The sequence below is a fragment of the Colletotrichum paranaense genome (assembly GCF_030867605.1).
Source record: "Colletotrichum paranaense strain IMI 384185 chromosome Unknown Scaffold_10.1, whole genome shotgun sequence".
Taxonomy (NCBI): Eukaryota; Fungi; Ascomycota; class Sordariomycetes; order Glomerellales; family Glomerellaceae; genus Colletotrichum; species Colletotrichum paranaense.
This window is the reverse complement of record NW_026848968.1, coordinates 1,266,883-1,279,424: the sequence shown is the minus strand read 5'-3', so window position 1 is coordinate 1,279,424 and position 12,542 is coordinate 1,266,883. Positions and strand designations below refer to the sequence as shown.

Below are 12,542 nucleotides of genomic sequence, written 5' to 3'. Positions count from 1 at the left end.
TTCAGCTTCCTCACATGGTACAGGTGATGGGAACAGATGATAGTACATAGTTTCCTCTCGGCGCGGCATCTAGATCACAACTCATCCTTCACCCTCTCCTCCTCAGTCATCCCAATCTTCTGACGCTCTACACAAATCCAACCAGAACCATCCGCCTTCGCAACCAAGGGAAACCTACAGAAAGGAGCCTTGCTCTCCGCCACCTCACCTTCAGCCAGTCCCATAACAACAGCATCCAACTGCTCCGGCGCGACCCCCTCCTCAACCCACCGCCTCAAAGCATCCAATGCCCTCAAAGGAAACCCAGCCCCTCTAGGCGCAGCACAATGCGTAGTCCCAGGAACCTCAAAAAACCTGAAGTACCCCTCGGTCTCAACTTGTTCCTTCCTCCCTCCATCAACATCCAGGACTTTGCCATAATACCGCCTCATGGCATTGATGGTGATAGCTTCATCGTTGATAGAATGCCACGCAATCATCTTCCCCCCAGCCTCCCTGAATCCCCCGAGATCAGGTTCATCGCTCCCAATCATATCCCCAAACTCCTCCACCGTCTCCCTGAACAGCCGGACAACCTCCCGTCTCGTCATACTCGCCGGATCATACCCAGCATCCTTCTTCACCAACAGCCTAATCCAATCCGTAGCAATCGTAAACGGTCGCCCACGACACCTCCCTCCCTCACAAACAGTATTTGCCAACGCCATCAACCCCGTCGCAGCAGTCCCCGCCGTCGAGCCTGGAAACAAACTCCCCCCTTCCTCATCAACAGGTCCCCTCATCAAAGCCTCAGCAACAACAACCGCTCCCTCAGAAACCCTCCCCTTAACCCCCTCACACTCGATCTCCCTCCCAAGCACCACCCTCGGCTCAAACGAACAAAGATCATCCCTCGCAATAACCCCGTCCTTGACTCCATCCTTCTCATCACAGGCCTCGACCGCAGCCTTCTGTATAGCCTCCATCTCGCAAGCGGAAGGATACACGCCCATCTCGTTCATCACGACCTGTGGCCAAAACATCCCCATCAGCAACGCGGGAAAACTGACTGCTGGACACCCGACGAGAATCCCGTCATAGGCCCCCGGAAATCGCTGCGCCATCGCGAGACCCTGCCTCCCGCCGGTAGAACACCCGCTCCAGTAGGAGAAATTGGGTTTCTGGCCGTAATACTCCGAAGCAATGTGTTTTCCAATGAGCGTCATCTCATGCAACCCCCTATACGCGAAGTTCTCCAACGCTTCAAGATTCGGTTTTCCATCTTCAAACAGCCAGGAATCTGCTGTACCGTATGGATCATGTTCATAGCCACCATTCGTAGCAGCAACAGCGTATCCTAAAGCGGTATACCCCGCCATCACATCGTCACCAATCTCACCCGCCAACCACCCGCCGCCACCAATGCCCAGGAAGCGGGAATTATAAGCATCCTGGAGAGGCAACCAGACGTGAACTGTGACGACAGAGTGCGAGTTGGGGCGGGTGTATGAGACGGTGACGTTACACGCCGTCACGCCTTCCGGGGGCACGAGTGCTGCTTCAGGTTTCCATCCTGAGTTTTGGGTGAAGTCTGTGAAGGGGTTGGCAGTGGTGGAGTGATATATGAGGTCTCCGACTTGAGGGAACGAGAAGGAAGTTGGTGAACAGGGTTTTGCGGCAACGTGGACTGAGGTGGCTAAGGCTAAGCCGGCTAGGATGAGTGAACCGGCCATGTTGAGTCTGGAAACCGTCGTTCTGGTGAAGGCTAAGCTTCATGGATTGTGATCATGAAGAGCGATACTAGATGTATGAATGATAGCTCGCTTAGTTCGTACATCGTACTCGTATGCTTAAGCGATGAGGAGCAGACTACGTTGACTGTGGAGTCGCGGGGTCCGCGCAGAGTCCGACTATGTAGCACCATAAATCCCTGTTGACGATCGTCTACGGACTACTCCGTTGGAGGTTGTCAGTAGGTACGAGCAAAATAGAGCTTTACCTTGCAAAGTGGTTTGTATGTAAAACACGGTGAGAAGATGGTGGCATGCCAAAAGGTATCATTCCTCTACGTCTATCATTCACAAATGTAAAATAACACCATCAACACCTCTTTGTCTAGCCATCCTCAAGCGGCCTCCTCACAAAGATCTCCAAAGCCCCTCTCATCTTCTCCTCAACAGCTTTCCTCTCCTTATCTTTGGCAGGCAAGCCCACCCGGCACACAGCCTTGCCAAACACCTCACCGACCCTCCTCTCTCGAAGACGCCGCCTCGCCAACGCAGCCTCAGCAGCCGCGTTGCCGCCCGTAAGCCGTCTAAAGCTGAGACTCCGCCTGTTGGGCTTCTGCATGGTCAGTGCCTCGACCTCTGACCGCGAGATGGGAGCCATCTCCGCGACCACCTTGGACAGGGTCGCCGTGAGGAAGACAAAGGCGATATTGTGATTGGGCGCCGTGGCGAGGATGTCCAACACCGCAGTCTTGTCATCTTCGACTTCGGGTGGTGACCGTGCTGCGGCCGCTCCCAGGTGAGGGATGGCAACTTCGATCTTGGCCCAGAGGGCTGCGGTGATGATGCCGTCAGTCAGGCCGCTAAGGAAGAGAAGCAGGACCTCGGCGAGTACTTCGAGGCGGTATAGTGATGGGACTTCAACGGGAAGCGCTTCGACAAGGGGTTGGTCATTGTCCAGTGCCTCGATTAAAGCGATCATCTGGCTGTCACGGGACTCTTTGTCTTTGAACAGCCATGCGGTCTCGTCAAAGGGCCAGCCGGGCTTGTCAGCCGGGATGACATGTTCCTCAATCATGTTTGCTTCCGCGATGGCGCGGAGCATCATCACCTCGACAGCTTCTGTAAGCTTGAAGAGCTCCTTAGGAGCAGCGCAACGGACGTCGAGATCGTATGGGATGGAACCGGAGCTCTTGCCATCCCTCGACTTCATGAAAGCCCGAATGCCTCCGTCGGGAATACGGATGAGCTCGTCTATCGAGCGTCCGAAACACGTCGGAAGCCACGAGGCGCGGACTGGAATGAAATGGTCTCTGCCGTCTTCAACACGCAGAACCAAGATGTCCTCAAGAGTTGACCGGCCGTCGTTGAGGGCTCGGACATGGGAAATGTCGCTAACGTATATCTCCAAAACACCACTGACCGTCTCGCCGGGTTCCAAGGTGACCTCGTCGCCCAGATCTGGCGACTCCTCTGCGCTTTCGTCAGCGGCTGTGCGTTTGAATGATGATCTTAGCCAGGCTGGTGGGCTCGAAGCCTCGGAATCCTCCTCAATCGTGGGTTTCTCAACAAAAGCAAACTTGGCCGGCACTCGTCCAGTGTTTGCGATTGTCAACGTTGCCGTATGTTTGCAGCGGAAGGCAACATCTCCAAAGTCGACGGCTTCACCAAGGTCCACCCCATCCTCACCCTTGGCTTGCATGTCTGGGTTGTCAAGGATGACGGTGACGAGAGGCCGACCCTCGTTCTCGGCACGATCCAGCTCCTTTGCAACTTCGGCATGGACTTTAGCCTTGAGATCCGGCACCACCGCGTCGTAGTCGAGCGTGAAGATGGAGATGATAGGCTTGTGGTCTGAGGAAATGATCCGCTGGTGTGAAGTGTAGATATCGAGCTGTATTCTGTCCGTGAATCCTTCCTTGGTGACAACTTCCTCTGGTTCGTTATCATCTTCTTCATATTCGTCGTAGTCGAGGCCAGCTTCGCCCGTAGGAACCTCCTCGCCGTCCGCATCCGGGTCGTAGCTGAATAGGACGTCGTCGTCATCGGTCGCATGGTCGATACCCCGCGCTGTCATCTCCTCGTCCTTCTTCTTTGCCTCCTCGGCCTCCTTGACCCTTTGCTCATATTCCTCCCTGTCCTTTCTTGTTCTGTACAAAATACGATCGCACCAACTCGGGGCTCTTTGTTTCTCGCTCGAGTCAAAGAGACTGATGGTCCCGACGTCGTATTTGTACGAGGGCAGGAAAGTGATTTGTCCTTCGCGCCAGCCGTCGTGGAAGGCCTTCTTCTCCTTGATTATCCTCCTTAGCTGGTCATGCGGCAGAAGAGAGTCCAGGGTTGCTTGCAACGACGCAGGATCGTCACTTGGGTCAGGCAAAAAGTCGTCGGGATCTGGCAGGGAGCTTGAGGAATCATCAAAACTAGCCTCTGATGATAGAGTCGTTTCGATCGTTGAGGTGTCGTCATCCGTGTAGTCACTCTTCTTTGCGCTCTTGACCACTAGAACCTCCTCGCCGGCGATAACTTTGCGCCCCCTTTTGTCCAAGTCGTACTCGCCACGGGTGTGTAGTTGAAGCAGGCGCCGGATATCATTACCGGGCAATCCATCCACACGGAAATTCAAGTCACCCACCCAGAAGGCAAAGTCCTCGTCGCCAATCTTCTCCGGCTCGGCTTCATTTTCTCCTGCCAGATTGATCGGGTCAAACTGCGTCCTTGTCAAAATCTGCCCGACGTCCCACAATCTCCGGTCCAGGTATGTCTGCTCTGCGCCGCTAGCCAGGTGGCAGTTGACAAAGACCATGCGGGTTGTCTCCCCGAGCAGTAGTCGCGTAGTTACAGCTCCCTTGTTCCCCAAGTATCCAAAGAGGCCCGTTCCGACAGAGACTGTGCTCACGTTGCTGACTGTAGGTGCTACCTCAGGGGAAGCATAGGCCAGCAGCAACAGCCCAGACATTTGCTCTGCGGCAACGAGCTCGTATCCATCCGGCATGGCTTCTTCCAGGGCTTCTTTCCACTTCTTCATAGGTCCTTGATCGGATGCCATGCGGTTCATGTAGTCCCTTGCCATATTCAGGTCGACAATCTCCTGCAAGCCCAAGACGTACAGTCCGACCTTGTCGCCTCCGACCAAGTGCACCGAGGCATTCGGATCTTGCTCTTCAGTCGCATCCTTGGCCGGTTCCTTGGTTCCGTCCTTGGCGGCTGGCGGAGGATCCGTCTCTACCGTATCGTGATCCGCGATGTTGAGCCTCGAGAGCGTAGTGTCGAGACCATATCCGTCAACGAACCAGCTCGCCAGGTCCTTGTCGGTGCCAGGACACGCAGCCACGTTCCATGTTCCAATCTTGACCCGGATCCGGTGTGGTCGTACGTACTCTGCCCGACGAGCGTAGACGGCACGGGCAAGGGACTGCGGCGTGGACGAGAGGTCGACGGGGTCTGAGGTCGTGGAGGGGATGGTCTCGGAGGGGGGCGCCATCGCGGGAGCCGAAGCCATGCGCTGGTTGCTGCTGAGATGCAAGCGAGCGAGGGAGCGTGCAGGAGTGGTAGTTTCGAGAGGTCCCAGAGAAAGGGAGCTCTAGGGGTCTAAGGGGGTATTATTTGACGGGGTCGGGGGACGGCGCTGGCGGCGGCGTCGGCGGCGGCTAAGAGGGGTGAGACAAGAGGCCGGTCCAGGGTCCTCTGCTTTGGTGTGTCTGTTGTTGGTCGTCGATCAGTCCGGCGTGGCCCGGCGCATGATGTTCGTATTTTGGGCGTGGCTACGAGTTGTCGTAAGTGAGGTCACGGACCAGGATGGCTTCAGTTATGCGCAGGAGTCGACCAGGCGCGAGAGGGAGCCGAAGTAGTAGTCAGCGGGATGGCCTGGATGTTGGATGAAACTTGGATGCCCTAGAAACGTACGGACGAGCCGGAGCAGAGAGGAGACTGGAGGGGAAGAAGATGAATAAGATCTGAACAGTCTCGAAGTCGTTAAAGGCGTTTGTTCAATAAGATGTTGCAGAAGTATCCCGCTACCAGGTATATGGAGTAGAGAAAGGGAGGGAAAAGAGACTGGGGAAGGGAAAGATTGTCGCTGGGATCTCTCGTCCACAGATTCCCGTCGTCGGACGCCTCGTTTCTGGGTCGCAGGACCGGTGACGTGCATCTTTTCCCGGGGGGTCGCACCTCACAGTCACTGACAGCGCTGCGCTGGAATGACAGGGGGTTTGCTACCTAGGGGACCCCTCTGCATTTCTGCACTGCCACAGCGCTGGGATTGGCGGGGTAGACTCGCGTGCTTTATCGCGATAAGATGTCGATAAGCCGATAAGGCACCTGCGGCCTGAAGACGGGGGAGATCCACCTCGCACACTGACCTCATCCGCACCTCTTCCGAAGCAACCAAGCTTCACCTTGCCCACCTTACACCTTACAAGTTGACAACACCACAACCTCCAACTACACGATACCTTCTCACTTTCTTTCCGACAACACTCGCCGACCCCAAGGACTTGCTAATCGACTTTACGATCCACATACAAACACCCGACCGACCCTGAGCTCCCATTCCTACAGCAACACCACAAACACACACACACACACATCACCAACACCACCACAATGTCCCGATCAACCCCCCGTCGACGCGGCGGCGGCCACGCCCGCCACTCCTCCCAAGGAAACCCAATCTCCGGCCCCCGCCCCGTCCAATCCGACTACGAATCCGACGCGGCGCATTACATCGACTCCCACCCCGTCCCGGACCCGAACCCAGCCCTCCTCAACCGCACAAACACGGACCTCAACCTCTCCGTCCTCCGCCGTTACCTCCCCTCCATAAACTCAACCCTCTCCATCGCCGCCAACGCCGTCGTCTACACCTTCAATCCCACCCTACCGGGCTGGGACAAGACGGGCATCGAGGGGACCTATTTCCTGTGCATGCAGGACCCCGTCCCCGGCGCGGCACCAAATCCGAGAGCATGCATCTTTGTGTTGAACCGTCGCGGCCTGGAGAATGTGATTCTCGACCTGAGCGAGGTAGACGACTTTGAAGTCATGGACGAGATCTACATCTTTCGCCTACGCGGAACCAGCGAGGAGGCGGCAGAAGGAACCAACAAAGTCATGGGCATCTGGATCCACGCAGACAAGGAGGACACGCGCGTTATGAACGCCGCCCTCATCTCCGAGACGCTGAAACACGTCCGCCTCGCCCAGGAGCAGAACGCCGTGGCTGGTTTCGGCGGCCCCGGTGGGCCAGGCGGTGAAGAGGAGCTGGGCCCCGCGATGCAGGCCATTGGCCGGAAGCTGAGCTTGAGCGACCTGTTTGGCGCGCAGAATGGCCTCCAGGGTTAGGAGCCCGCGGTTTATGCTGCGGGGAATAAGGCGCGAGAGTCTTCGGTGAGGGGATGGGGTATTGCGGAGGCGTCTGATGTGTGGGGAATGGCAAAGATTTGCCTGCTTGGAACTGAGATGAAGAACCTTCAGAGACGTTGAAGTTGAAGTTGGTGTTGGTGTTGAAGCTGGGGCTGAAGACAGAATAGCGTGGAGAGGAACGAACTGCACGATACATGTCCTTGGGAGAAAAGGGGAACGCTCCGGAGAGCGTAACGGTTGAACCAATGATACCCTTGAGTAAGAAAGAAAGAAAAAAGTCATTTTTCATACATGAATGCAAAGTCGTCATGGGACTCGGCAATTCTGCCAAAGTCCCTCCAGTCGTGACTCGCAAAGTCTAGGGGGCTGCGTTTCTTTTTCTCTATTACAATCCCCAAAAGCCTTGACCCTTCCTAGACCATGCTCGCGTAAAAAAACTCCCCTACCATTACCAGCAGACTCTTGAGTGAAACCCATCGCCCAGACTAAGACGCGGAAAGTGAACAAAAGATACGAGGGTCTCGCTCATACGGTGCCACTGATGCTGAGCTCGCGAATCTCCTGCAGCACTTGCTCGACACGCTGATCCAGCTGGCCCTGCGCATACTGTTCTCTCGTATCCGCGTCCAAATACTGCTGCACCTGCGCCATACGACTGTACGCCTCAGCGCAGAAGCGTAGCTGGATCTTGACGAGGGCCTCGAAGGTGGGGTCGAGATACGGCACGCGGAGGTCGATGAGCTGGGGAAGTTCTGACGACAGCTGCTCGTTGAGCTGCTCGTAGGCGGCCTTTGCCATTTCCATCTCCTTCTCGGCGCGGGGCAGCTTGGTCACGTCCTTGTCGGGCTTCTCGACGAGCTTCTTGACCTTGGCACGTAGCGCATCGTAGTCGAGGAGCTTGTGGCCGCGCTTCTTGATGCCTGGGAAGGGTCAGCAAAATGACATAGGAGTGCAGCCTGGGTTATACCGACATTCGTTTACGTCTGGGAAATAAGCGCAGAAGCGTGAGATGGGCTCGAGAACGGTTTGCCTAAACGACATATTAGCCATTATGCTGATACCCGAGTCGTCGCCAGTGATCATACTGGTAAGGACCATCCAGCGCCTTAATGGTCTCGGCATCAAGGTCCTCCACTGCCTGCTTGTAACTTCTGCTCACGCCGTCCTTCGCGCCAGAGTCTCCGTAAAAGGCGTCTATCGTCTCGGCAATGCGCATCTGGGAAGCAGTCATGGCTGTTGCACAAAGTTAGCCCACAGTCATCCTTGGCAAAGGGAGGTGCATAGTCGTAGACCGCCAAACCCACCTCGCAATGAATCCAAGTAACCCTTTGCCTCCTTCTGCAACCGCAAGGAAGCCGTCTCCATGGTTCTGAATCGTCTGCCAAAAGAAGTCTCAGTATTGTGTTTCGTTCCGTCGGGCGTCTCGGCCTTGGGGATAGGGTGTAGCCCACCTCTCTTCCACCTCGTAGTCGCGGTCGTTGGTCTTCTCCACATGGCCTGCCAAGATCAGAACCTCTTCGTATTTCATGACTGTAAGTTGGGCAGAGAGGGCTCACCCGTCTTCATCATCACCTGCGTCGTCGCGCGGTTGACATTTTTCTTGAATCCTGTAGCCAAATACCATCAGTCCAGATCCTTACTTGTTGGTCTTCCATTTCCTTTTGCTCAGGTTGCGCCCGAGGAGGGGTCATCCGAGACTCTCAAGTCGTACCTGCCCACGACATCTTGGCTGTCTTGCTGTGTGTTTCCTCTTTGTACTGGGTGCTAAGGTTCGGAATAAAAATTCGGAGGCACTAGAATGCTCGAGCGGGTAACGTATGTGAACTGATCACTCGGTGGTTTCGGCAGGTATCGTTGTTCGTAGGAAGGCCGTTTCGTCGTCCGGAATTGAACTGATGGGGGGTGTGGTGCACTGGGTGGTGGAGGGGGAGAAAGGAAATGCGGTTTTGATTGCGCGGACGAATCACTCAATGCACCTGGAGCACAGCACCTGAACATGCTGGGGAGACCCAACTGCACCTGGGCAGCGCCCAGAAACGGAAACCGACGTCAGCGAACAGAGGCTTTGGAGCTGCGCCACGGCCTTGTTGGTGCTAGCTCCTCTTAGCGCCGGGTAGCTCTGTGGCTCAGCCCTGTAGGCAGCCTGTATTGCTGTGCTTACCTAAGGCAGCTGAAGCCAAGGCGGTGGGCGCAAGTGCCGTTTTCCGATTGTTCACTCCCCGGTGACTCAGCGTTAGTGATTAGGTAAGGAGATATTTGTGCAGCCGTGCATGAGGCCAATTCGGCCCAGACGCTTTCTTGTGCAAACACAAGCTGCTGATACGACTTTTTATGCACACCTTATTAGACCCGGAGAATGGCCTCAAATTCTTTATGCTGACGAAGATATGTTCAGTCCAGCCTTTAATAATGTTACAAGTCCCCTGGTTTTCATAGCCTCTCATGATAAATCTCAACACCACCACTCTCTCTTAATTCATTCATCTCATTACATTACAGACAGCACCAAAGAAAGAAATAAAAATGAGCGCCCCTCGTTTTCTACTCATCAGCCTGGGAAATCCAGAGCCACACTACAACACCCTTCACTCCGCTGGTCACCATGCTCTCAACTCTCTACAAAAACTCCTGGGTCCCTCTCAACCCGCCTTCCATAGAGGCCGCTTCGGTGGCAGCTCCTGCCTAGCCTCAATCGGGCCCAAATACGCAATGATCCAGAGCCCCTCCGTCATGAATGTAACCGGGAAATGGTTGGCAAAAGCATGGAAGGAAACCCTCGGCACCCGGAACCCAGCAGACCTAAGTCTCATCCTTGTCCACGACGATCTGGAAGAGGACCTGGGCTTCGTCAAAACAAGAAAGTGGAAGAGCAGTCACAGAGGCCACAATGGTATCAAGAGCGTCAACAACTGTCTCCGCGAGGCAGATTACCCAGAGTCAAAATGGGCGAGGATAGCAGTTGGCATTGGACGGCCCGATCAGCGCGATCACTCTACGGTATCTAACTACGTCCTGAAGCGCATGACCAAGGACCAATGGTCTGCCCTCGAAACCAACGGAGGCCCTGGCGTGCTTGAGTGCCTTCTCGCATTCGAGGAGAAGCTTGACGCTGCAGCGGGGAAGTGAAGTATCCGAAGCTTCACCCAGTTCCCCTCCTCTACCTCATACCCTCGGCGCACGGTAGCCCACATCCTACCCTGCATCCATTCTGAGCCTCCAACATGAATAAAGGCATCAAAAATGCAGCAGGAGACGACGGTCATTGCGAATGCGTCTCTTGATAGACCTAGGACATTGCTGAGTCTGTCCCTGGTGCCGGGCGCGCAAAGCAAAGCCTCATGTCGTCGGAGCTAAAGGCTATGAGGAAGCCACGGGGCGAATCAATTCGCCATCAGTGAGCGTCCCATTCCTTACTTCATGTAGCCTCATCGGGCCCAGGCCGCCCATCAAGCCATTTGCTCATGTACGGCCCATCGAGCCAGTACCCGAGCTTAGCGTAGTAGCTTCTCACACCTACACCAGAAATAACACTAATCTTTTCGCTGCCGTGTTCGTCCCTTGCAATTCTCTCTGCCTCCTCCATCAGGAGCGTGCCGAAACCCTGGTGCTGGAACTTCTTCGGGTCTCTAGCGTGTACCGGCACTGCAGTACCGTAAACGTGCAACTCTCTGACCAGACTCGTCGGCTGTCCAACGAGCTCCTCTCGGTACGTGTACTTTTCGGTGCACTTTCGTAGACGCAATAGTGCAACGAGAATGTCCTGCTTCGGGTCCTCGTACGCAAGGAACGTTTCCCATCCGCCGTTGGCTGTGTAGTCTCGTCGCACCAGCTCGATCTGGTTCGGCCTAATCTTGTTCTTGACCTCGTTGACACCGACCTCGCGCGTCCGCACATCTCGACATGTTGTGCCGAAATCCTTCATTCTTGCCAGTGCCAGTTCACGCAAGTTGCCGTTCTCCACACCAGACGTGACCAAAGGCATGGGGATATCTCTCTGGACTCGGTAAATACGTGTCCATGGCGGGATAAGCGCCAGAATTCGCGCAACCAGATCGATCAAGCCGTTGGGGGTGTAATTCTGGTATCGGCCTGTGCGCCACAGCTCGTAGAGGCCAGTGCCTCTGATGACGAGAGTCGGGTAAATTTTTAGACCGTCCGTACGGAACGCAGGGCTCTCAAAGTACTCCCGGAACTGGTCCAGATCTCTCTCCATGCCCACGTTAGGCAAATCAGGCATCATGTGACTGACCACCTTGAAACCAGCGTCCTTGGCCAGGCAGAACGTCTCGGCGACGGCGGCAACGGTGTGACCACGATTTGTGTCTCTTGCGACGTCTTCGTAGAGCGACTGGACTCCAATCTCCAACCTCGTGCAGCCATAACGCAACATATCCGTCAGATGCGGCTGCCAACAGTAATCCGGTCTCGTCTCAATTGTGATACCAACGCACTTGATGTTGCTCATCTCACTAGCCTCCACTGCCTCGTCCACATTCGATGTCTGATATCCGCTGAGCGCATTATGTAATTGGGCGATAAAGTCCTCCCTGTACGGTACCGGCAGTGACATGAATGTGCCACCCATGATGATGTACTCCACCTTGTCGACTGAGTGACCCAGAGACTTGAGCTGGTCAACACGTCCGCGGGCCTGCTCAAAAGGATCGTAACGTGCGCGAATCGCTCGCATCGATGTGGGTTCGTATCCGGTGTAGGATTGTGTGCTGTATTCGAAGTCGGAGTCTGGACCGCCGGGGCAGTATACGCAAATGTTGCCCGTGTAAGCAATGTGCGGACATCTGTGAGGCTTGCACATTACGGCCACTACAGCGATACCCGATGACGTTCCTAGCCGATCTAGTAAGCATGCGTCCGTTTGTGCGGAGAATCAGAGGGACGGCATACGGATTGGCTTTGCAATGAGCTTCGGCAAGATGTATTTCTTGTAATGCTCAGGGATCGCAGCAATAATGGCCGTCAGAGGCGGGATATTGGCGAGCTTGTGCTTTCTCGAAAACTTGTTGCGCAAAGAATTGAGGTTGAGGTCCTTTGGCGGGTTCTTGGGGTCCCTGATAGCCTCGTGGTCTTCGATGAGGGCGTTGGCGACATCTGCGCAGCATCGTAGGAAGCGCTCGTTCTCTGGTGGGAGGTTATCGTTCTTGGACCGCCCCTTGGTGACGGTGACGGTGGTGGTCGCCATCCTGAGGGGTATGTGGGTAGTTCGAGTTTGGTGGGCGGTCGTCTCTTTGGTCGTTCGTCTTGTTACGGCGGGATATTTTCAAGTCGAGGTCAGTCGCGTGTTTGCCGTGAATTCGCCCCCGTAGCGTCAAGTCGTCAGAGTCATGAAGTCGGAGTGTCGTTAGGGGTTGGAGAGTTGACTGTCCGATCACTTTGAAATTTTGGAGGAACCCGTCAAATGCAAGTTGCTGGATGGTGGGGTAGATCAGCCACAGCTTCACCCATTTGGAGACG

At 55.2% G+C, this 12,542-nt stretch overlaps 6 protein-coding genes across 6 annotated transcripts; 2 read left to right on the top strand and 4 right to left on the bottom strand.

The window, feature by feature from the left end:
* Window positions 1-74: 74 nt before the first annotated feature.
* CPAR01_12116 (tannase and feruloyl esterase) lies at window positions 75-1,712 on the bottom strand (the record flags this gene model as incomplete). Its single annotated transcript, XM_060496374.1, has 1 exon — window positions 75-1,712. The coding sequence occupies one exon, from the start codon at window positions 1,710-1,712 to the stop codon at window positions 75-77; it is 1,638 nt and encodes a 545-aa protein (XP_060345159.1).
* A 382-nt stretch (window positions 1,713-2,094) lies between these two features.
* CPAR01_12115 (endonuclease/Exonuclease/phosphatase) lies at window positions 2,095-5,190 on the bottom strand (the record flags this gene model as incomplete). The annotated part of the gene is made up of 1 exon (XM_060496373.1): window positions 2,095-5,190. One exon carries the CDS (start codon window positions 5,188-5,190, stop codon window positions 2,095-2,097), a length of 3,096 nt encoding a protein of 1,031 aa, XP_060345158.1.
* A 1,121-nt stretch (window positions 5,191-6,311) lies between these two features.
* Window positions 6,312-7,049, top strand: CPAR01_12114 (Dcp1-like decapping family protein; the record flags this gene model as incomplete). The annotated part of the gene is made up of 1 exon (XM_060496372.1): window positions 6,312-7,049. The coding sequence occupies one exon, from the start codon at window positions 6,312-6,314 to the stop codon at window positions 7,047-7,049; it is 738 nt and encodes a 245-aa protein (XP_060345157.1).
* A 546-nt stretch (window positions 7,050-7,595) lies between these two features.
* On the bottom strand, window positions 7,596-8,598 carry CPAR01_12113 (hob3; the record flags this gene model as incomplete). Its single annotated transcript, XM_060496371.1, has 5 exons — window positions 7,596-7,990; window positions 8,042-8,100; window positions 8,156-8,303; window positions 8,375-8,448; window positions 8,522-8,598. 5 exons carry the CDS (start codon window positions 8,596-8,598, stop codon window positions 7,596-7,598), a joined length of 753 nt encoding a protein of 250 aa, XP_060345156.1.
* A 995-nt stretch (window positions 8,599-9,593) lies between these two features.
* CPAR01_12112 (peptidyl-tRNA hydrolase) lies at window positions 9,594-10,196 on the top strand (the record flags this gene model as incomplete). The annotated part of the gene is made up of 1 exon (XM_060496370.1): window positions 9,594-10,196. One exon carries the CDS (start codon window positions 9,594-9,596, stop codon window positions 10,194-10,196), a length of 603 nt encoding a protein of 200 aa, XP_060345155.1.
* Window positions 10,197-10,485: 289 nt separating this feature from the next.
* CPAR01_12111 (ELP3 family histone acetyltransferase) lies at window positions 10,486-12,270 on the bottom strand (the record flags this gene model as incomplete). Its single annotated transcript, XM_060496369.1, has 2 exons — window positions 10,486-11,918; window positions 11,976-12,270. The coding sequence occupies 2 exons, from the start codon at window positions 12,268-12,270 to the stop codon at window positions 10,486-10,488; spliced, it is 1,728 nt and encodes a 575-aa protein (XP_060345154.1).
* Between the last annotated feature and the right edge of the window lie 272 nt (window positions 12,271-12,542).